General features: G+C 42.4%; 3 protein-coding genes and 1 long non-coding RNA gene across 9 annotated transcripts in view; 1 reads left to right on the top strand and 3 right to left on the bottom strand.

Annotated features, from left to right (window-relative positions):
• The window catches only part of LOC5517494 (sodium-dependent serotonin transporter), a 25,377-nt gene extending 8,575 nt beyond the window's left edge, over positions 1-16,802 (bottom strand). Inside the window, exons 1-5 of one of the 5 annotated variants that reach the window (XM_048734242.1) lie at positions 16,693-16,802; positions 13,807-14,019; positions 13,385-13,420; positions 11,870-12,053; positions 10,330-10,441 (exon numbers count right to left, since the gene is read on the bottom strand). In XM_048734242.1, coding sequence (XP_048590199.1) covers positions 10,330-10,441; positions 11,870-12,053; positions 13,385-13,420; positions 13,807-14,002 — 528 coding nt within the window. In that variant the 5' untranslated portion in view covers positions 14,003-14,019; positions 16,693-16,802. The other 4 variants (XM_048734240.1, XM_048734241.1, XM_048734243.1 and 1 more) reach the window with 4 other exon arrangements.
• Positions 3,594-5,663, bottom strand: LOC125573620. The gene is made up of 2 exons (XM_048734245.1): positions 4,908-5,663; positions 3,594-4,743 (listed from the first exon to the last, which is right to left on the bottom strand). Exons 1-2 carry the CDS (start codon positions 5,602-5,604, stop codon positions 4,160-4,162), a joined length of 1,281 nt encoding a protein of 426 aa, XP_048590202.1. The 5' UTR covers positions 5,605-5,663; the 3' UTR covers positions 3,594-4,159.
• On the bottom strand, positions 6,039-9,551 carry LOC125573621. Its single transcript, XR_007314133.1, has 2 exons — positions 6,719-9,551; positions 6,039-6,336 (listed from the first exon to the last, which is right to left on the bottom strand). It is a non-coding gene; the product is annotated as an uncharacterized LOC125573621 (long non-coding RNA).
• On the top strand, positions 16,203-23,039 carry LOC5503231 (platelet-activating factor acetylhydrolase). 2 transcript variants are annotated; one of them, XM_032371587.2, is made up of 9 exons: positions 16,203-16,578; positions 17,694-17,868; positions 18,440-18,571; positions 18,829-18,945; positions 19,486-19,577; positions 19,913-20,092; positions 21,372-21,396; positions 21,964-22,115; positions 22,850-23,039. In XM_032371587.2, exons 1-9 carry the CDS (start codon positions 16,296-16,298, stop codon positions 22,951-22,953), a joined length of 1,260 nt encoding a protein of 419 aa, XP_032227478.2. In that variant the 5' UTR covers positions 16,203-16,295; the 3' UTR covers positions 22,954-23,039. The 2 variants fall into 2 exon arrangements, with proteins under 2 accessions (XP_032227478.2, XP_001624325.2); XM_001624275.3 differs by having other exon boundaries at positions 16,204-16,578; positions 18,440-18,566; positions 19,938-20,092.

Here is a 23,039-nt window from a genome sequence, read left to right as displayed (position 1 = left end):
CCGTCGCATCTATTCTATCCCGACGGCTATTCAGTTCCGACGGCCGTCACATCTATTCTATTCCGACGGCCATTCAGTCCCGACGGCCGTCGCATCTATTCTATTTCTACTGTATTTGTTTTCGATCCCTATAAATGCAAGGTCTCTGACTCCTTGCATCATTTTGCTCTGACCACCGAAGATGCAAGTCGTTTACAAGCTCCTCGTGGCTATTTTGCTTGTGTAACTCAGTTACGGGGGAAACCTCAAGTCCATGTCCGAAAATTTATTCAGACTCCAGGTGGTAGCTTCCCTACAAAGGATGGTGTCACACTGACAGTGGATGAGTTCTTTGCATTGTATAGGGTGTTTAGTGAAATGGAAGATCTGATTCACATTTTAATTAGAATCCTGACAACCCAGACTTGGATCGGTTTGAGGCAAAGTATCCCGATGAGCCTGGTTCCGATGACCAACCACCAGAGAAGCAAGCAAGGTCTATTCCAGAGTCTGAGAAAACCCTTACCAACTCACCAAGATCAATATTGGAAAGGCAGAATGCTATAGGAGAGTCAGACTCGATGACCTGCGCTCTATCCTCCAAGAAATATCCGTGTTATGTATGTGGTCGGCAGCTGAGCTATGGGGGTCGTTGTATCGTCTGTACGAGGGCTTGAACTAATCGAGCTAATCTAGCCAATAGTATTGTAATTTACTTTAGTGTGTGTCTTTAATAAAAGATTGGAAATCAAATAACATAGCTCTTTTTTTTAAATTGAATGGTGCCTAGTCATCACGCTTTATAAAAAGCGTGGCTGTTCTTCAATCTCCCTCATTCTGGGTATGACCACCGTAGGAGCGACATTTTTACAGCTATGTTGGTTTTAATCAATATTCCCCTTATTAACTGTTTGGTTCAAGACTATCTTTACCCCCTTAGAAGACTCGAGCCACGAATGCGCATTAGAGAATGTGTTCTCTGTTGTAAGGTAGTCAGGCATGACTGTCAATGGAGGGTATAAAAGCGCTTTACCTAAAAGGTTACCTTTAATCGGGTAGACCTCGCCATGGGGTGTGGGTGTCTTTCGGGTCTCCCTCAACTGGCACTTCGTGACATTTTTAGGAGGGTCCGCTGTATGTCGGCTTGTTGTGGTGGACAGATTACCATAGAACAGTCGCAAATTGATGGAGGCAAAGGGCCCCTACGAGGAGGGACTGCGAGAAATGTATTATGCTCCAAAAAGCGGGGCTAGCTTTTCAGGTGTAGAGGCGGTCTTTCGTGCTGCTAAGTCAAGAGGACTGAAAGGTATAAAACGCAAAGATGTGCAAAGTTGGCTGAAAGCACCAGACACGTATACATCCTTAGACCTTTACGCCGAAACTTTACGCAAAACTGAGTTATAACTTGTGGCCCCCATGTCCAGTACCAAGCCGATCTCGTTGACATGTCGGCGTTGAGTAGGTTCAATAAAGGATATAGATATCCTTTAACCGTTATTGATATATTCAGCAAAGTAGCTTGAGCTATTCCTCTGAAAACTAAGACAGGGACCGAGATCACGGCGACTTCTAAGCGGGTATTCAAGTCGCAAAAACCGAAGATCCTTCAGACAGATAAAGGGACTGAGTTTCTAAACAGAACGTTTCAAGCTTATCTCAGCAGTGAAGGTGTCCGTTTTTTTACCACAAACGCGAGACAAAGAGTTCTGTAGTAGAACGATTCAACCGAACATTGAAAGGACAAATGTGGAAATACTTCACGTACAAGAACACCCACGAGTACCTTGACGTTTTACCGGAACTCTTACACTCGTATAACCACGCGTATCATCGTAGTATCCACATGCGTCCCATTGATGTTGAAAAATGGTATACTCTGTACGGAATATCGATTAAACCTCCAATACGATTCGGACTCCAAGTTGGGGATCAAGCGCGTATAAGCATAGCCAAACGTCTTTTTACCAAAGGATACAAGGCCAACTGGAGTATTGAAATTTTCACTATCGCGGAACGACTTAGAAGAAGACCCCCTGTCTACCGCTTAAGAGACCAGCAAGGCTAACGTACAGAGGGCGTATTTTACGAACCCGAGCTTCAAGAAGTAGAGAAAAGAGATGAAGTGTACCAAATAGAAAAAGTTTTAGGGAAGCGTAAGAGGAATGGTTGTGTATGATGCCAAGAATTCCCAGTTGGGTGCTGAGACACCCCAGAGAGAATGGAGGCCATGAACCCCTTGGCTACCGCAGCCACGAGAAACGAGGGATTGTTCAAACGTCACCAATTGATCAAGAACAGTAAACTGGTGGAGATCATGGGTCCTTTACACCTGGATTTGTTTCACCAAGACCGTTTGCTGCTGAACGGGGTCACAGTCCGCATTCGACTTAACCGAAGCAAGAACGCCTTTTGTTTAGTGTCTCCCACGGCTGGTGCTACCTTTAAAGTGACTATAACGGATGCCAGGCTGTCTGTGCGTAAAGTCAAACTGACCAACGACGCCTTTTTAGGTATCACAACTGCTTTGCAGAGGTCACCTGCTCTCTACCCTATTCGCCATGTGGAGTGCAAGACCATCTCCATCTCTAGAGGGAACCAATCCTTTAACCAAGACGACGTGCTCCTAGGATCCATTCCCAGAAGGCTCTATGTGGGATTTGTCGATAAGTCTGCCTTCGTGGGAGATTATAAAAAGAATCCCTGGAGCTTCCAGCACTTAAAGTCGACCGAAGTCGGAGTCTATGTGAATGGCGATGCCACTCCCATGAAAGCCATCCAGCTGAAATTTGAAGAGAACAAATACCTGGAGGGATATATAAGTCTGTTTCATGGAGCTGGGACTCTATTCCACGACACAGGAAACCAGATCCCCAGAGAGGATTTCCCACAAGGCTTTTCCTCTATGGGTTCGATCTTAGCCCTGATCTTGCCGCTGGCCCTCACGTCTCCCCTATAAAACAAGGGAATCGCCGCGTTTCGGCTCAGTTTGCTGAGGGGCTCCAGGACACCGTCAACTGCATTCTGTACGCCGAATTCGACTCGCTGATCGAGATCGACTCCAATCGAAACGTGACTTACAACTGGAGCGGTTAAATGAACACCAGCCAGATTGCCACAGTCTTGCGAGGAGATCGTTACACCCGCCACTACTTCCAAGGGGTGTACCCATCAGATCGACTTCCCAAGGGACTCGACTACCCAGCGGCCCTGGTGATGAACGTAGACCCCCACGACAAACCAGGAAGCCATTGGTGCAGCATGTTTGTTAACGAAGATAAAATGGGAACATTCTTTGATTCATACGGAGAAGCACCCCAAGCCTATACTTCTCTCTTCGAAGTATTTTTGGATCGACACTGCCAAGAATGGACTTATAATAATCGATGTCTTCAAAGTATAGACTCCAATGTCTGTGGACACTATAGCTTGTACTTTTTACTTCTTCGCAGTCGAGGGGTATCTACGCCAAACATTGAAAAAGCTTCTTATCCAATACTAAATTGAACGATCAATATGTGTACCACTTTATTATGAAGCATTATGCTCACGTATTTAGCAACCAAAAACATGTAACCCATCAAATATCTAGGCCCAATAAATAAAAGACGCACGTGTTGTGAACATTGTTGTTTATTCAGAGACTATTACAAGTTTAACCATCGCTGTCTAAGCCGTTTTTTGGCGTTTCAATTGTTACTTCGTTCAGGTCCCGAGGGCGTGGCTCCTAGCGGTGTATAGGAAGGGAGTGCTTCTTTTCCTGCCTTGTGATCTCGCATCACCATCCTTCGGGCTTGATTACGTACTAGGTCCTCCGGCGTGTTCATCCTCGCCTCCTCCTCTAAGCCTCGGGCAAAGGTTTCCCAACCCACTGGGTCAAATCCTTTTCTTGCTTTTAAAAAGTCACTCACTAGGTCTACAACGTGCGAACCAGCCAAGGGATTAGGAAATCGCGGTAGATGTCCGTAGTCTCGACACTATAGCAGAGGCTGTCCGTGTCAGTGAACAAGAGGTTACAGCAAGACCCGTATTTAGCAATCATGTGTTTGTAATGAATGTCGTACATCAGTACTTTCGAAAGGTAAAGAAGAGAGAATCCCACATATATCGGGCGATTCAAGTAGAGCTTGGTTTTCTTCATGTTAATGGCGGCGAGGTCTTCAGAGAAGATGCGAAAAGAGTCTTAGGAGGGAGATGCACTCAGCTTGATTAGTTTCTTTTTCTCTGTGACTAGTTTGACATTCACCCGCTTGCGCAAGTTTTCCACAGTCTTCCCGAAGACTGCATTATTCATCAACTTAAAGAAATCCTTCTCAAAGTCGTTAACCGCTTGTTTCCTTTTTTCAGTATTAAAATCGATATATTCTTTTAGCCAGGTGTTCTGTGTGAACCCTAAGACACGGTGAATCTTGGTTAGCTTCGTGCCAAGGTTGAGGTACATCTTGAGGTTACGATAGTGGAGTATGTAGCGCGACTTGTACTGGAGATTGGGGACGAGTTTAGGGACGAGTGCGCCGCCGAGATGAAGCTCCTCATTGAGCTGCTGACAGTAAGGGGACAGCATGTCAGCAGACACCTTCCTCTTCTCAGGTGCCAGAGGATAGTCGGAGTGCTGGTCATGGAGCTCTTTGGGATACTCGAGATCTACGTCTAGAATGAAGCCCTCCTCACTATCATCAGCCACGCCCATCACGTCAAAATCGCGTATCTCTTGTTCCGATAGCCAAGCAAAGTCGCTTTTAGGGAGAGGCTGACTCATTGCCCATCCTTTGAAACAAAGATAGAATACTAATTAACAAAGGTTCTTGATCTAAGAGCGGTTTCTGTGGGAGGTCAAAGGGCACACCAAGGTGGGGGTGGGGGGGGGGGGGGGGTCGAAAGAATGACACTTTACACACAAGCTATCATTTAAAAGATATAATGAAACTCACCATAAAGGTTATTAGCATCGAGGTACGTGATATAATTGGTGTCTAGGGATGCCAGGTAACCAGGGACGTATGGATTGTTAGCCTTCGCATATCGGTTACTGATTATCGATATCCCGCCTCGTACCCCCTCCTCTACGAACAAGTACATATCTGGGTCGGTCAGTAGCTCCAACTCCACCCCGGTCATCTTAAGACAGGCAGCCCAAGCTAAAGAAGGCGAGGTGAAGAAATGGGCGGGGTCTAGTTGATAGTAGCTTAGGCAGATACTCCGGAAGTTTTCAAAGACATCGGCTAAGAGAAGCACATCGGAGAGAAGGTATAAATCATGGAAGTCTCCAAGGTTCTGGTGTTGGAAGGCAGCGAACACTGTTTGTGCATGTTCATAATCCTCGTCGCTGATTGGTTCTTCTTTCAGTTTACTATAAAATGCTTCTTTGGGAGGGAGTTGTAATTCCTGGAACTTATCCATATAGTCATAAGGATAGACCCCCTTTCTCAATAACAAAGGGACCTTGTCTCTCCCTTCCTTGTCTCTCCCTTCCTTGGCCAGATTAGAGACCAGCCTGTCCAATGACGCGTTCATGAATTGCAGAGAGTCGATAAAGTCCAGTTTTCCCAGAGAGAAAGATATGTATTTCTCAATATTGTTGGGAATGCAGTAGATGGGTGTGTCTTTAATCTTTCCGAGCCCTTGCATGATGAGACGCGAATCGTAACCCCTCAGGTTGTGCAGAACGACAGGGATGCGGCAGGTGAATTGGATGTTCAAGTTGCAGGAGTTATGTGCAGGACCTCTAAACACACCTGTAGATGAGAAATAATAATTAAAGCCAAAATAGGTAGGTGATACAGATGATCTTAGTATAGCAAGACACCCCGCAACATCCGTAAAAACAGCCGTAACGCCCGCATTAACGGCTGTAACGCCCGCAAGAACAGCTGCAACGCCCGCTCGACGCATGCATTAAAGCTCTTAAATGGACATTTACCTGTCACATGGCAATGATCTCTGACTCGGTCAGCACCCAGTTCGTCTCCGCAAATGGATGCCCGACGAAATGCCTCTTCCTCTTGAGGAGTGAGATTCATGGGTTCGATGTGCTGCAGCAGATTTGTGATATGTTTTTCTTCTTGCTGTAAGGACTCTAGGAATTTGTCCAACGCATCTTCACCTCGGTAGACTTCGGGTGGTTTGCAATAGTCAGGCTATTTCGCTGCCTAGCCGTTTATTTCTGAAATTTGTCTACATGCCCAGCTTTGACGACGTCACAATACCTTTTTCGGCTTCAACCAATGGTGAAGCCGGTATCACAAGAGCCTTTGTTCAGTGCGGGTATAAATAGAGCCCTCGGTTCTAATCCGCACATGTAGAGGTTCTCGTCCCTTCAAGGAAGCTCAGAGACTTCAAGATGACCTTCGTCTGCGACACCTGCAGCAAGGAGTTCACCCAAGAGACGAATTTAGTTCGTCACAAGAAAGCTATTCATGGCAATCGAGTATTTGTTTGTAAGCGATGTCAGAAATCATTCAATCGGAAAGATATATTAAAGCGGCACGAGAAAAACACGCTCAAAAGAAAACAATCGCCTGCGGTCATTGCAATAAATTGTTTTATCGCAAAGACAAGCTAAAGGAACACGAAGATATTTGCAGGTATTTTAACCAAGATTTAAAAGAAAATCTGAAGATGGAGACGGCGCAGAGCCCTCTAAAAAGCGAGTGAGAGTAAACCAGGACGGAGGCGGAGAGAAGCTTGACAAAGTAAAGAAAGTTGCTGAAGATACAGGTGCTGAGACTCCCTGTGAATTTACCTCTGCTATGATGGAATCTTTGAAGAGTTTCAAGTACAAACCACGATCCCATGAAAAACATGACCTGAGGGTGTTTCTATCCGGCAAGAAAAGATATCTGCTAAACCGTCTGAGAGAAGAGTTAGCATCGAAAAGAGGGATAAAGTGGTTTACCAATGCGAAAGTCAAGTTTGTTAAGCACAAGGCTGACGGTTTAGACGTTCTCGGAACCCCATTTTGGTAGTTTTTGCATGACGGCGGTTAACCCCAGTGAATTAGAAGAACAAGTAAGCGATGCGAACCTGAAGATTTTAAACAACTGTGCTTAGTACCAAAGGGAAGGCAGAGGTTAGATTATTGATGAAATTCTACATCTTGATTTGAATGTGGATCTCTACAAATCCCTCAAAGGCTCTAGTTATCTCCCGTTACCTAAGAAATTAAAAAAAACAGAAAAGTGGAGGTGAATATCAAAAACAATGATAACAAGTGCTTCATGTGGAGTGTCCTAGCGGCTCTACATCCTGTGGAACGGCATTCCGAACGAGTACAGCAATACACACCCTATGCGAACGAACTTAACTTTGAAGGCATTGAATTCCCTGTTGTAGTATTTTGGGGAAACGAACTCTACATGGAGAAAGACGACCACTCGATGAGTCAGCAAACTACAACAACTTTATTCGCAAAGCATCATGGGTATTAATACATTACACTGCTTTCCCCTAAAAGGAGGAGTTAACTATACCCTGAACACAACTACTTATAGATCTAGTTTGACAACCGGTTTGACAACTCTCTGAGATCTCCTCAGCACAGGAGTTTGGGTAACAGAACTATCCTGAGGTTTTACTGGAGTTACATGGTGATCTGAAACACTAGCAGCTGGTTGGTTGACTTTGTCAGACTGAATCATGGTCTCACTCGATAAGATCCCAAAGTTCGAGAAGCAGAACAAGATTGCTGTCAATGTGTTTGGATACGAACAGGGGACTCCGTTTCCAGTACAAATTAGCAAGGAACGATTTTCCACTCACATCAACCTGTTACTGTACTCCCAGGGAGAGAGGCAACACTACTGCCTTATTCGGAATCTGAACCGCTTTCTTTCCCGTCAAACCAAGCACAAGGGTCGGATGTTCTACTGCCTCTACATATTAGCAAGGAACGATTTTCCACTCACATCAACCTGTTACTGTACTCCCAGGGAGAGAGGCGACACTACTGCCTTATTCGGAATCTGAACCGTTTTCTTTCCCGTCAAACCAAGCACAAGGGTCGGATGTTCTACTGCCCCTTCTGTCTTCACGGTTTCGTGCGTCAGGATTTGTTGGATGATCATCAACTACTATGCAGTCAGCATGGCGCCCAGAGAACTGAGCTCCCGAAAGAAGAAAACATGTTTCTTAGCTTTAGAGATTATCACAAGCAGCTGCGCCTTCCTTTTACCATCTACGCTGATTTTGAGAGTCTGACGACAAAAATACAGTCCACCGCTCAAGACCAAAACAAGTCTTCTACGGAAAAATTCCAGCACCATCAAGCTTGTGGATACTCCTATGTTGTGGTCTCGGAACGAAAGGACTATCCTGCTCCGCACTTTTGGCCTGGTTTTTGGCTTGATCGACCTGGTTTTGCCCTTCTTGTCCTGTTTTATAGCCTTTCTGGACCTTCTATATCAAGCGATTACTTTAAAGACTTGAATCATTTGAGCTACGACGTCGAGCAGTGAACATGGTTTATACGCGTGTCTGCCGTGATTGCCCGATTCCGAGATGTGGTGCAAAGTATCTTGTTCGATTATCGAATCATCTTGCCGGTGGGCATTCGCTAGATTCTACCGAGCGAAGAGAGTTCTTACAAGAAGCGAAACTTCAACCAAAAGTTAAATACATTGTGTATGAAAACAAGTTGGATAATTCAGAAAAGGAGTTTGAAGAACAAAGAAAATAAACATAAAGCGCACGAAAAGGGAGAAGTGATTTACGAACGCTCTCGATCACGACAAGATGGATACTTTAAAAGAGCATGCGGAAAAGCGGCGAAGAAAGGTGTTACCAAAAGAAAAAGTGCGAAAGAACCGCCAGTAAACTGGATTTCAATGTACTGAAGTGGGGACACCGAGAAACGCTCTACCACGACTTAAGAACTTTGGAGCGTTTATAATGAAAACATTAGCGGTATATAGAACAATTTAGAACATACTAAAAAGGGTTCAATCTCCGTTGATGTGGAAAGGGTTATGAGGAGAGGTCTCGAAGAACAGTACCTAGACCCTATGCCATGTTATGAGATAGTAATTCAAGATTTACAAACACCGGGCTGAGTTGTATGTTTAGTTGACTTTGATTAACATACTGAGAGGATTCTGACTGTTGTGTGTGTTTGTGTACAAACAAAAGGAAGGACACTTGTCTTTGGAAAATACATAATAGGGCTCCTGTAAACCATTACGGTAGTAAAAGGCTTTTCAAACAGTTTAATTATCATTTCTTAGACATTTTCCAATGTAATATAAATATCATCGCTGTCTATAAAGGGTTCTATAAGTCTTATTTGGCTAAGAAGTACTTATTATACAGCCTATAATTTTACACTAGTATTCTATAAGACCGTTGCAGATTTTAGTACCTATCATAACCTATACATCTGTACACTAGTTATCTATATACCTATTACACCTATGTAGTATGCTTACAATCGCAAAGTTTGTCATATAAAATAACATAATATTTCGAATTTTATAGAAAAATGTTATTTAGTAATTATTACCCACGTTTCTAGTTTTGTATATAATATACTAGCCCATGTGTATACTCTATATATCATCGTATAACCTGTATAATAGCGCTATCTATTTTTTAATAAAGTGTTGGTTTGAGAAAAATACAAACTACATAGGTTTCCCTACAGGTCTGTTTCGTGGTTGCCCACTCATCAGGGGATGAGTGGGCAACCACGAAACAGACCTGTAGGGAAACCTATGTAGTTTGTATTTTTCTCAAACCAACACTATACACCGCTCTACTTTCGAGTATTGAGCACTTTCTATGAAAGCCTTCAACCATCATTTTATTTTTTAATAAATATATCAAAGAGTAAACTATTGTCTTTATTTGCACCCTTTATAAAAGGACTGTTCTTCTTTATATATCAACCTATTATTTAGGCCACCTTGAAACCACCCACAGCTAGGTTTTTTTCACTTCCCCTAATTATGGTATCACTACGGTCGGGCAAGCCTAGGCGAGCCCAGACAGCTCATTGTTTTTGCCTGTGACGTCACTTCCTGTATCGACAATACAATATCGTCACCCAGGAGACTCCACGGCGGATCCGCAGATTCCCCCTGATCCGCCCGGTCTAAAACCCCCACTTACTATACCACTTTGATATATTGATATGTTCCAAGGTAGTTTCGTTCTATTTTGCGAAAAATTTATTATAAAAAAGCAATAATGTTTTAAACAAATTAAAAATATCGACCAAAATATTCAATGTGTGTACAAGGAAAATAACAAAATAATTACTTGATCAGGTCCATAGCTATCCCTTATCAATACAGATCATGCGCGATGGCGAAAATGCGTTACAGCATGCGTAACGGTGATTGTGTGACGAAAGTAACGTACCAGTAAAGAGTTCCATATTTCCTTGCTCTCGTGGTAGGTTGAGGGGAGAGAGTAGAACACGGAGCGGTACAGATAGTACATGCACCAGCCAACAGCCACCGCGTAGTAACAGCTACAGATATATAAGATGACATATTAATCAATGGCTCAAAGAGGACGTACCACCACGATACCTGCAGTCATCGACATGACGGGAAAACCCTGAACATGCGCACCTCGAAGAAATGGAGAAAGAAGATACAATTTCTCACAATGGCCATCAGTTCTGAAATTCATATACCCAATGTCACTTTACAAAAAGTCGCATCGATTAAAAAAAGTCGCATTTCATATTTTGTTTAATATTACTCACTAAGTATTTAGGGGAATTTTCCGCCTTATTCGATGTGAAATGAGCTTACTGGAAACGTCAAGTCATGTTTTTTTCGTCATGTAGCAGAAATCTAAAACGTTAGTCTTGACCTCTTTTTCAAGATGGCGGCCAGCAAAAACATGGTAATCAGGGCCGGGTCCCTAGAAAGCAGGTTAAAGCTAACACAGAGTTAAATAAGGTTGTTATCCAATCAAATGTCTTGATAACCATATTTATCCGCGGATAAGCGCGAACCGGCCCCAGGACAATTTCGCTGACTTATCGTTAACATTATCGACTCTTCAACACTATATGGACGGTTAAAAAGACGGAATCGGTTGAAACGATTACGTTTTCTTTCGCACTTAGAACATGATATAAGAGTAGCTAGTTAGATAAAAAACTTTAATGCTCCAGCCTAAACATAAAAAACTGCGATTCAGCCCAGCCAATGCGTAACTCTAGTAAGAGTTTTCCATGGGGACAAGTTGGGGAGGGAAAAGGAGGAAGGGGGAAGGGGGAAGGGGGAAGGGGGAAGGGGGAAGGGGGAAGGGGGAAGGGGGAAGGGTGAAGGGTGAAGGGTGAAGGGTGAAGGGGGAAGGGGGAAGGGGGAAGGGGGAAGGGGGAAGGGGGAAGGGGGAAGGGGGAAGGGGGAAGGGGGAAGGGGGAAGGGGGAAGGGGGAAGGGGGAAGGGGGAAGGGGGAAGGGGGAAGGGGGAAGGGGGAAGGGGGAAGGGGGAAGGGGGAAGGGGGAAGGGGGAAGGGGGAAGGGGGAAGGGGGAAGGGGGAAGGAGGAAGGGGGAAGGGGGAAGGGGGAATTGGGAAGGGGGGAGGGGGGAGAAGCACATTTCCCTGGCTCCGCGCCTGTTATTCAACATCCGCCATTAGAAATGCTAAACAAAAAATGTCAAGAAGAATTTATCTATGGTCCGCCTTGCATACTTACGAGACGTACGACACTTATAATGAAGTCCATGCGACTTCCGCGCGGGAACTGGAGCAAAAACGAGGGGCGGACCATTAGAAAAATGAAGGGAGAGAGAGAGGGGGTCAGACGTGCTTGTATTTTTTGTCCTCCTTTCTCTGTGGATTTTGTTCTGTTTGATCTAGGCTGCATGCATTTTTCACAGGTTTATCATCGTGTAGTCTCTTACCCACCCACCCTTACGTCTTCCCTGTACATACTCACGAGATAAGAGTGGTCACCAAAGTCAGCCACGCCCCACACCATAAAGACCAGGGCCCCACCAGGATACGAAAGGAGCGTAACGTACTCTTACGGGTGTAGCGACCCACAGCGAACTCGATAATGATGATAGGTATGCACCAGGTGAACAGGAATATAAACCACACTAGCAGGTACTGCAGACAGCCTATGAGAGAGCAAAGTACATATATGGGCACCGTAGACATGCTGTGGGAGGGGATACTGTACGAGTACTGTTAATCATCTGGGGGTGGGTATAGTGTACCAGCACTGGATACATATTTTAGTGACGTAGACAGCCCGTTTTTTTTTTGTTAGTAGAAGAAGGGGGGGGGGGCTGGGAACCAGAGGCTCGGGCTTCACTCCGTAAGGCGCACAGTAAACGAACGAAGCTCGAGACTCTGGTACCCAGGGTAACCATATTCATGCTGCATATGAAATGTGTTTTATGCCACTGTCATACTAATTTTCAAGGAACACAACGGATCTGTTCCGCAGCCTTTTTTTTTTGCTGACTGGGAAGATGTTAGACCCCTCGGTTGCTGGGAAAAAAATCGTCCCGAATGGTTCTGCTGGCAAATTTGTGAAGTCGAGCTAGTTGTGATCTTTGTGATATTTTTTTTGGTGGGATGGAACAAATGCTTGGGAAAAAAATAAATTCCCGATCGGTTATACGGGAAATTATTCATGTTCTAGAATGCCTAACCACTGCTAGCTGGTAAAAAATATTCTAACCAATGCTGGCTGGGAAAAAACGTATGGTCTCTCCTGGGAAAAAGGAACATATATATATATTTTTCCAGCAGCTTTTTAAATTGATATTTTCGGCATCAGAACATATACAAGCGACGAAATATGCCATTTTAACGTTTTTCGGGAAGGGCGGCTCGTTGTATGCTCTTGAATTTTTAGCCTAAAGAATGCATAAGAAACTATGCGTCGTGTCGATTCTAACGAATTTTATTTACCATTTCCTTCATTTACCCTTTAATAAATTCATCTTATGTCAATAAAAGCTATAGGGTTGATTATAAATTATTTGTTTTTCGTGTGCATCGTGCGATATCCCGCTGTGTTCGGGTCTGTGTTAAACTGCCCTTTCCTTTGGCGAGTATAAGTATGGAGTTTCGTTTTCACAGCTGTCTCTTCAAGAGAAACAATATTCTTTCTTTAAAAGGTGTTGTTTAAACTCGAAAACAAGGCAGACAGGAAAACAAACACGGGGACAAAAGAAGACAACAGAACACTAGTTTCGGGCCAGGAATAGCTTCTTGCTTTCCAGACAACGGACTTGTCGGCTCCTCTAAACACTTGTTTAAAATAACGTTACGTAAGTTATCCGAATAAACTGTCTAGGAACTATGAAGGATTCACACACAAAAAACTCATAAAATAACAGTGTTGAGATTCAAGTATTGTACAAGATATAAAGTCACGTTGGTAGGATTTATTCATAATCTCTGGTGCACCATTTGCTTTGTCTTTGGCCAAGGTTACCTAATATCTCCAGTAAGAAAGGATGTATTATGGAAACTGTGGATTAAAAAAGAATGGTAAGTGATGTTTGTGGAGGTGCCTACTTCTTACGTAAAGCACAAAAGCATATGTTCAAAATCTTTGTGCCAAAGGAATCAAATATGATATGGTTATATAACATTTTCATTCCTTGGATGACCTCGAGAGAGACATCAGAATTTTCAATTGATAAAACATTTGGTGCGAGTTTATAACGATTTTAATTTGGGGGGGTTCATAACCGTAAAACGATTTAGAAACCACTCTTTTTTCCACCCTTTTTGTGTGACAAAGGGGAGTATTCCAACTCTGACCATCACACTTTGGGTCAATAAAAAAAACGAATACTGATAAGTTAGAATTGTCGGGGTGAGAAGACGGCGAATAGCAAAAAAAAAACCTACCATCCTTTCCACAGTTGTTGGCAACACTGCTCGGGAATCGCCACAAATTTCCAAGACCAAAAGAGCATCCCAGACAGGCCAAAGCCAGGCTTGAACCGCTCTTGAATTCCCCTGGTCCTTGAGGTAGATCCGAGTACCTGGTCCGATAGAACGTACCATCTAACAAGCCGCTCCTCGAAGGCCGTCTGGACCACATTAAATGGTAGTTTAAATCTGGAATTAAATGGCCGAATTTTTCAATGAAAATGTAGAACATGTTCGGAAAAAGGTGGGTCGGCTCAATAAAGTCGAGAAATTAAATAACTATCGCACTTTGGCTTTGTCTACGTCACTAAGGTCAGATGGGTTTTATTTTATGTATGTGATTAACTATATCTGGCTGGGCATGATCATGTTACCATTCAATTATTGCCAGCTTGGAGCAAAGGTCGAACACGGTGACTCTTTTCCGATCTGATCATTAAAATATGGTAGGCATGGCGTATGTTTTATTGCTATGAGTATCTTAGATGATATTTAGCAGCTAAGTGGAAACGCGGCCTCTACCGATTCCCCCTCCCCCTTCCCCCACGGGTCTGCATATTATTATCTATTAGCAATTAGGAGCAAAGTTCGAACAAAATAAAAACCCATGCGATCGTTAATATGCTATAGTAAAGATGTTAACATTTTTCTATCGGCTTTCCGTCTTTGAAGCTACGCAGGGGACTACATTCAGTATAAATCTCCTTGGGTATCACGCTTTTTCTCTCCACAGGCTTGTAGACTCCGCACAGTCATTCACTTTCATTCTTTCCTTTTTGTACTCTGCATGGAGATTTACTATATATACATTTTGTAAATAATTGATAGACGCTCTTTGGGCTCATTTATTATATATATATATATATATATATATATATATATATATATATATATATATATATATATATATATATATATATATATATATATATATATATATATATACTTTTTTTATTTAGAAAGTGACGCTTATGCTTTATAGTTTTGCTTAATAGCTTGTCTTTTGAGCCAGTAGTGGACTCTCCACCGTTGTGAGCCCTGGGTGAGGGGCCTGGGTACGGGCCTGGGTACGGGCTTGTGTTCATTGTGGCAGCGATGAATATAATGGCTGATGGCAATAGCCATTTGTTTGTTTATTGCTACTCAAAAATTCACGTGATTTCTTGGAGTTACCTAATTTATTTAAATAAATGTGCTAATATTTACTAACATAATAAAGTATACAAAGCAGGCCTGTTGCCAGTGGGGACTGGAAGGTCCATTCTACTGGTGGAAATTTAAGTACCACTGGGATGAGCTACCTAAAAAAATGGTCTGCATAGTGGGTAAACAATTCCCCACCCCCCCCCCCCCCCCCTTATCAAAACCTCCCTGGCTAAGGGCCAGGTTTTGCTTGAGTATGGTAGAATACCATTGTTTATAATTACATTATAATTCATTGTTATTACACAATTATCTCATTATCATTCAATTGTAAAATATTTCTGATATTGAAGCAATAATCATTATAATAATAAAGGTTGCAACTCCGGCCCCCTGTGGCTTTTTCTTGTGACAACACCCACCCCCCTCCCCCTAATATAAAAAGTTACAGGAAATGAAATGATAACATACAGTATCATGAGTATAACGCAATAATAATAGCACAACGGGCCCTTGAGATACGCTCAGAAGATACAAGCGTTTCTATTCATCCCTACCTGTAGCAAACACTAAAAATATTCATGAACGGACTCATAAGTAATTAATTCCTGATTTCGACAGACTCACCGGGTTCCGTCTATTAACCAAGCGATAATTATCGACGGGAATAAATCCTTACGATCCTGCACAATACTGACAGAAATCGCTAGGTCAAGATTTTTTTCCGTTCAGTTTTGTCAAATGAATTTTTAGCAATTTGTACTATAGCCGAATGAAATTCGCAATCGATCAGCAATGAAAGAAATGCGAGTCTGAGCCTAGTACCTGGAATATCAGTCGAAGAGGAAGTTCATCGAAGTCTGGTTTATAATCAGTTTCTTGGAAGCCATAATGTTTAAAAATAAACATCAGAAATCACATCTGATGATCACATGGCTGGATTTGTGGAGGCAGATTCTCGTCGCCCGATTTTTATAGATTCGTTATTTATTCAAAGGAAGCCCCGCATTATTCTTGACTAGAATCGCGGGCTCGTAACATCACACCTCCATCGCAAAGAAAATAAAAGAAACGGTAAATGTCAATGTATGCTTTCAGTTGTGGAAGCTTTGTAAAATGTTTTTTTTAAATGTTTTTGGAGCTTATATTTCTCCACTCTTTGTTGACTACAAAATGCGTGAAAAAAAAGTAAGTGATTTGTTTTGTTTATGTTTTTGTAATGACCGCTATTGTACCGTAGGCTCAAGTCCAAAGCTCAAGACAAAATGGCGTCCTTCTAAAAGCAAAAGCAGGGATTTATTTTCTTTTATTGGAAACCAAAAATGCCTAGCTGGTACAGCAGAGCAGCAAAGCGCATTCCTGATCCTACAGGACCCTACAACGTAGGCTGTTTCGATTTTATGTGCAACTATGAAAATCAGTCTCCTGCAACGAAAGGAAGTTTCTTACGATTATTCTATCCTGCAAAAAGTGAAGAAAATTTGAGTGAGAGCGAAAGACTTCATCGACAAGCATACTGGTTTCCGAAAAATGAATATTTCCGAGGCTTGGTAGGCTTTATGAACCTTCCACGATGGCTCGGAAGGCTGCTCAGTTGGAGTGTCGGTAATTACGTAATAGAAGAAAGTTAATAAAGTACTTAGGCTTACTTAAAAGTACTTAAGGAGCAATAAACTTTTAATGTTTTTTTTACTCAACATAAGTAACTAAAATACTTACCTTTTATGAAATGATGCTTGATGATGCAATTTCCTTTTCGCTGTGTTTATTTATTTATTTTGTATTTCATTAAGTTGGGATGACCTTTAGTTAATCTCCTGCGCAGCCGTCCTAAGTGGGCTGCGCAGGAGACTAACCTGTAGTAGGTTCTAGACAAATTGGCTAACTGCTGTGTTTAACATTCCTTCACGTTTTTATTGCATATACATGATTACAAACAGCTGTTGGTGCATTTTATGACAAAGGTGTTTCCAAGGTGTTTTAAGACAACAATATTATCACTCCACATCAATTACAAAGTGCATACCAGGTGGTCGGCTCTAGGGGATGGCTTGACGCCTACATCATGGTCCCTCTATTTTGGTATATTTTGTATAGAATATAAAAAAATGTAAATGAATTTACATTGTAACTTACAATGTGAGTAATTTGAATCCCCCTTTTTGTGAAATTTCCCCTCACATAGAAATTATTATTTATAATGTGTTTAACAAGTAACTGAGAATTGAAATCACATCTTTTCATGTGAAAGTTTACATTGCAAAGTTGGACAAATTGGTTTTATCTGGCTTCCAATTTTTAGAAATATCATATAGCAGGGGCTGATCTAGGGTTGCCTCTCTTTACATGGAAATTTGGCTTATGATTATCGATCAACCATTTTTTGTTATTGTTTATAACTGAAAATGCAATGGTTTATTCACAAAGAAGCTTCAAAATTTTAATCTACAATTAATGTGTGATATGTTATTGATGATATTTGATTACAAATATCTTGCTTATTTGCCAATGGAAAATGGACTCTTTGAGTCACTTGGCATTGAGCGGGAGCATAAAATGGCGGCATAATTTAAATAATAATAAATATAATAATAAATATAAGCAACTCCACAAAAAAAAAATGAATCCAGTCGGCCTTTTTTGCAACCCTTGCTTCACCACCCCTTCTTGAAACTCCTGGATCTGCCTCTATTCACCTCTTACATTTTTCATTGCTACAGGTCATGTCCGTATTCCAGCGACCATGAGTCTTCCCCTAAGCACCTCGCCAGACCTCCCATCCCGCCTTCCCTGTATTGTATTCTCTCATGGTTTGGGAGGTAATAGGTTACTTTACAGTACATACTGCTGTGAACTTGCCTCACATGGCTGCATTGTGGCTGCTGTGGAACATCGGTGAGTTATGATTCCTCTTATGACAATGTGCAGATCACAGGGGAGGGGTGTGTGCAATATGGAATTATAGGTGGCCCATTGTGTATAAGCTCGTCAGTGTATGGTGTCTCCATGGATAGCATCTTTTCCATTTCTCCCTGAATTGTACTTGTTGAACGTTGTTATAATATAAATATATATCTCCTGTCTCCAGTTTCTGAAGGAGTGAGGATAGTGGAGTATTGTTTTAAAATGCAAAGAGTAATTTCTATACAAGTTTAGTGAGATACTTTTTGACATGTTTTGAAAATAAGGGGTAGTTGATAATCCTAGGAAATAAAAAAAAAACTGTTTCAGTTCAAGCGGGGTATTAGCAGCTAAAAACATGAAGATGGGGGGTCTAGTAGAGCCAAAGGATTTGTACACCAAACAATACTAAGGATAGAAACTTGCAACCACCAAAAATATCTTACCTTTAATTCTATACCCAAACGATACTTTTGATTCTTTCCCAATACCAATTACACAATGATGAAAATCAACATTTGTGTTATTCTTTACACTTATTTTATATTTATCTTTTTTTACGTAGTGATCTTTCCGCCTCAGCTACATATGTCCTAAACAAGGATGAACATACATCTGCAGTTAAAGAGGAATGGCTTGACTTTTACCACAGGGATCCCAATGATAATGAATTTCAACTGAGGAACTCCCAAGTAAGGTGATAGTCATATTTGCTCCTAACACTTGGATCAATTATACAGTCTGTTCTTGTAAGAATACATTGCGTGACCCATTATCTTACCAGCACACGCCTTCCAACCATACCTACTATTCTTGCCACATAAGCGATGTCCACCCTATCCCATTTAACTACCCCCAGCATTCCTACCAGTAATCCATACCCTCCCTACCTATCACAACTAGCACAACCTACCTATCCCACCTACTGAGATAAGTCATGTTTCCATCCAACAGGTCAAGCAACGTAGTGAAGAGTGTAAATCAGCTCTTGACTTTCTTGAGCATCTTCAGAGTGGCACAACACCTGAAAACCTCATTGAAGATTGCTCATTGGACATGGGCATGTTTAAGGTACATCCACAAGGAATTTGCTAAGCTAGAAGCATTTTATTAGGAATCAGCTATTTTATCTAAAGAGGCCAGTAATGTGACCCCCTCCTCCACCCCTTCGAAAAAAATAGAAGAATATATGCAAAATCCCATATTCATAAGAAATAAATTGAGCAAGCCAACTGGCAATTTAAATAAAAATTGACTAGGAAACAAATATATTACCTTTCTGTCAGATATCCAATGGTTGTTCACTTGTTGCTTTAGTGTGAAGGATTTAACCCCCACCTATCATCACTCTCCAGGGCCTCCCCTAATGTGACGATTCCAGAACAGCTGCAAAAGAGACTACCACCCCAAGGGCGTAGCCAGGGGGGGCCCAAGGGGCCAGCCCCCCCCCCCCATTCAAACAGCAAAAATACAGTAAATATATGAAACATTATTCAAGATACAGGAGAAAAATGTCTTAAAATGGCATTTTCTGCCCCCACCTATTAAAGTGCTGGCTACGCCCCTGCACCCACATTGCTTATTTGTAAATAATCCTCTATGATATATCAGGGAAGACTTAATGTTGACCGACCTGCAATTGCTGGACACTCATTTGGAGGTGCGACAGTGGTTACAACTCTGGCCAGGGAAAAACGATTTAGGTATAACTATGATAATGTTGTGTGAGTGAAGTTGTGATGTTTTGTATGTTTTAATGTTGATGTTATGAATTCCTTACATTTAAGAGCAAGAATAATGATTAGATTAGATAATGATGGTCTAGAAAGCGAAGTGAAAGGGAATTCTTCTTTTTCCTCTTTTTTCTTCTCTGATTGTTTCTTCTTCGTGATAATTTACACATGTACATAGGTCCCTGTCTCTGCATATCTTTCCTCTCGGTGTCTTTGCTATTGAAAAGCAGGCCTTAGGACTCTCTGCTTCTCCCCTGACTGCTAATAGCACTACTAATCTTCAAAAAATAAATTAAAATTTGCAGTTCACTCCATTAATCTTGTTGCCAGATGTGGTGTTGCCTTAGATGTATGGATGCTGCCTCTTGATGAAGACATCAGAAAGCAGGATCTAACCCAGCCCCTCTTGTTTATCAACACCTACCACTTTCATAACTGGAGGGACAATGCTGATGCACTAAGGAAGTTCATAGATGTGAAACCAGGTAACATAGTAACGAAGGCTACCATCATCGCCAACTCCATCACTTTCACTACCACCACCACCACCATCGCCACCACCATGAACAATCGCCACCACCACCACCATCGCCACCATCGCCACCATCACCATCGCCATCGCCATCGCCACCACTACCACCCACCACCGCCACCATCGCCACCAGCACCATCACCATCCCCAACTCCATCACCATCACCACCATGCATCACCATCACCACCACCACCATCACCATCACCATCACCACCATGCATCACCATCACCACCACCACCACCATGCATCACCATCACCACCATCACCATCACCATCATGCATCACCATCACCACCACCACCATCACCATCACCACCATCATAATCACCATCACCACCATCATAATCACCATCATCGTCGACTCAAAATCACTGAAACCATCATCATCATAATCATCTTCACTATCATGATCATCATCGTTATAATGGAACCGTTATAATCACCATCATTATTATCTCCGTTATCGTCGTCGTAGTCATCGTCACTGTCGCAATCATCATTATCATCTTACCATCATTATCATTTTCATCTTTCTGATCATCATCATCGTCGTCCCCATCATCGTCTTCATTATGATCACCATCATCGTCTTCACTATCACCATCATCTTCGTCGTCTTCACCATCATCTTCGTCGTCTTCACTGTCACCATCATCTTCGTCGTCTTCACTATCACCATGATCTTCGTCGTCGTCACTGTCACCCTAACCATCAACATTATCAGGCTTCTTCGCACCTTTATCCTGCACCTACATCTCTGTCACTCAATGCTCTGTGCGAAAGAAGACGACTTTCAGCATAGTTCCTACCAGTATTCTGTGCTCAGAGATAAGCCCTGAGGCAGCGGTAAACAAAAGATAAACTCACTATCAAAAGCAAGGATTTTGATGCGAGGGGAGGAGAGGTCGACTTCAAGGCAAATCTTCGATCTCCTAGATGTATAGAGGAAACACATCAGATGGTACTGTACTGCGGCGACCGGAAGTTAGGAGAATTCCATAAATACTTTACATAGACGTACTTGCTCCATCACGGGGCTTGGTATAAAAAGACCTATTAGCGTTGTCAAAAAATAGTCTCCTTCCGGTCGCCTTCCCCCGTCCAAAAGGTAGCGTGACAGGTTGACAGTGTGTGGCGTGACAGGTTGACAGTGCGTAGCGTGACAGGTTGACAGTGTTTTGTGTGGTGGCGGTTTTGGTATTGATGGTATTTTACTAATATTTCTTCCCAGATACAAGACCAGTAATAGCAGTCAGGTCAGTAAGTCAAAACTAACCTCCGGAGCAGGCGACTCAAGTGTTTTGGGCCTTTTGGGGGGGGGAATGTAAATTTTTTATTTCGGGCTTCCTGTTGCGTGATCAAGAAAGAGCGTGGGCCTGGGAGATAGGGAGGAGCTTTGTTCGGTTTCGGTTTAACTTGCCCTTAGTCCCCTCTCGTCCATGATGGGTACCACAGGAAGCCCAATTCATAAAAATACTGAAAAAGTCCCAAACAATCGAGATGCCTGCAGAGGAGGCTAAATCAAGCTAGCATATCAAATTTAGCCAAGGGAAAGATGATTATGGAGTTGAATCATGTGCGGTGGCTACTTATTCAGTCTCGGCAGATAAGGGTTCAGATGTTTCAAAACTTTAAAGGCCAACAGTGCGGTTTGAAACGCTGGTTTTAGAAGATGTAATGACCAGGGAAATTTGCCAGGAAATAAAGCCTTTCGATAGATAGATTTCGGACAGAAATCCCCGACGAGATCAAAATACAAGGAAATAGCCGCGAATTGTCAGTGACTTGGAAAACTACAAATTCCTGCACCTTGTCCTATTTAGGAGAACAACCCACATGAGCCAGTGTGACGTGCCGTTCCTACTCGGATTCTACGTCTCCAAGTTCAAAGAATGGAAGTCTGACCACCTCGCCCCTGAAATCGCTGACGGGCTCTTTAAAAAAGCTATGTGGGCTTTCATAACAAGACACTTAGGTATGTGGAGCGGATACAGGAGGTGGGGGGGTGGATTGGGTGGATATCCACCCCCTTTTTGAGTAAAAAAAATATTTTTGTTTGAAGAAAATAAATGTCTGAAGGACGGGAGGTACTGTTCATTTTCCTCCGGCTGCTTGACTTTTCTGACGGAACAAATCCAATTTAGCGTGTAGTATTGTAAGATCTATGTAGTGAACAACAAGAATCACTTGATTAGTTATTGCCGTCTATCCGGCCATTAACCACCCACTATTTTGAATTCAGGCCCGCCCCTGGGTAGGGAATGGGTACCGGCTGTCTTGCCCATTTACATTTTTGCCCGCGTCAGTAGCGGATCTAGGGGGAGGGTTTAGGTGGTTAACCCCCCCCCCCCCCCCCCCCTTGGGCTGTCAGAAAGTCATATGTAACAAAACAATTACCCCCTCCCCCCTTTGTCACTGAGCCAACCCCCCCTCCCCTTTAGCGAAAAGCTAGATCTGCCCCTGCACGTCCGTTATAACCGTTTTGCCTATGCAACAATTTTTTTCGTCCTCGCATCGATAGAGTTTATTTTTGCTAATATGATTTATTTACTTCAGCACATTTATGTTGTGAGTATGAGAGAAAGTATTCGGGCCATTGAGCCAAAATTTCTCGGAAATGTCAGGCTACCTGGCTTCCTGGATCTGGTTCTTGGGAATTCTTTTATTTAATAAAATATGGTCACTGATGAAAGTTCATTTATTTTCCAGCCATTGGAGAACCATTGACACACGAACCAATCATAGACGGTGGTGAAAACATACCAGAAAATGTGATCATTGGATTTGAGAATGAAAGCGACTCAAAGCTATGACAGCATCTGATAACTTTATATTATATTTGAACCCTTTGGCACGAAATGTACAATGTTTAAATTTTAAATAAAATCTAGGAGTTATA

Source organism: Nematostella vectensis, chromosome 11 (genome assembly GCF_932526225.1).
Source record: "Nematostella vectensis chromosome 11, jaNemVect1.1, whole genome shotgun sequence".
NCBI lineage: Eukaryota > Metazoa > Cnidaria > Anthozoa > Actiniaria > Edwardsiidae > Nematostella > Nematostella vectensis.
Note: the sequence above shows the minus strand (reverse complement) of the source record. Positions and strands in the feature narration are given on the sequence as shown.

Excerpts from the sequence above, each read along its gene's own strand:
- LOC125573620 (XM_048734245.1), bottom strand. The coding sequence starts at position 5,604 with ATGCAAGGGCTCGGAAAGATTAAAGACACACCCATCTACTGCATTCCC. Across the intron at positions 4,744-4,907 it reads CGATGCTAATAACCTTTATG|GATGGGCAATGAGTCAGCCT; the intron begins GTGAGTTTCATT and ends TTTGTTTCAAAG.
- LOC5503231 (XM_032371587.2), top strand. The coding sequence starts at position 16,296 with ATGCCTAGCTGGTACAGCAGAGCAGCAAAGCGCATTCCTGATCCTACA. Across the intron at positions 16,579-17,693 it reads GCTGCTCAGTTGGAGTGTCG|GTCATGTCCGTATTCCAGCG; the intron begins GTAATTACGTAA and ends TCATTGCTACAG. Across the intron at positions 21,397-21,963 it reads AGACCAGTAATAGCAGTCAG|GAGAACAACCCACATGAGCC; the intron begins GTCAGTAAGTCA and ends TGTCCTATTTAG.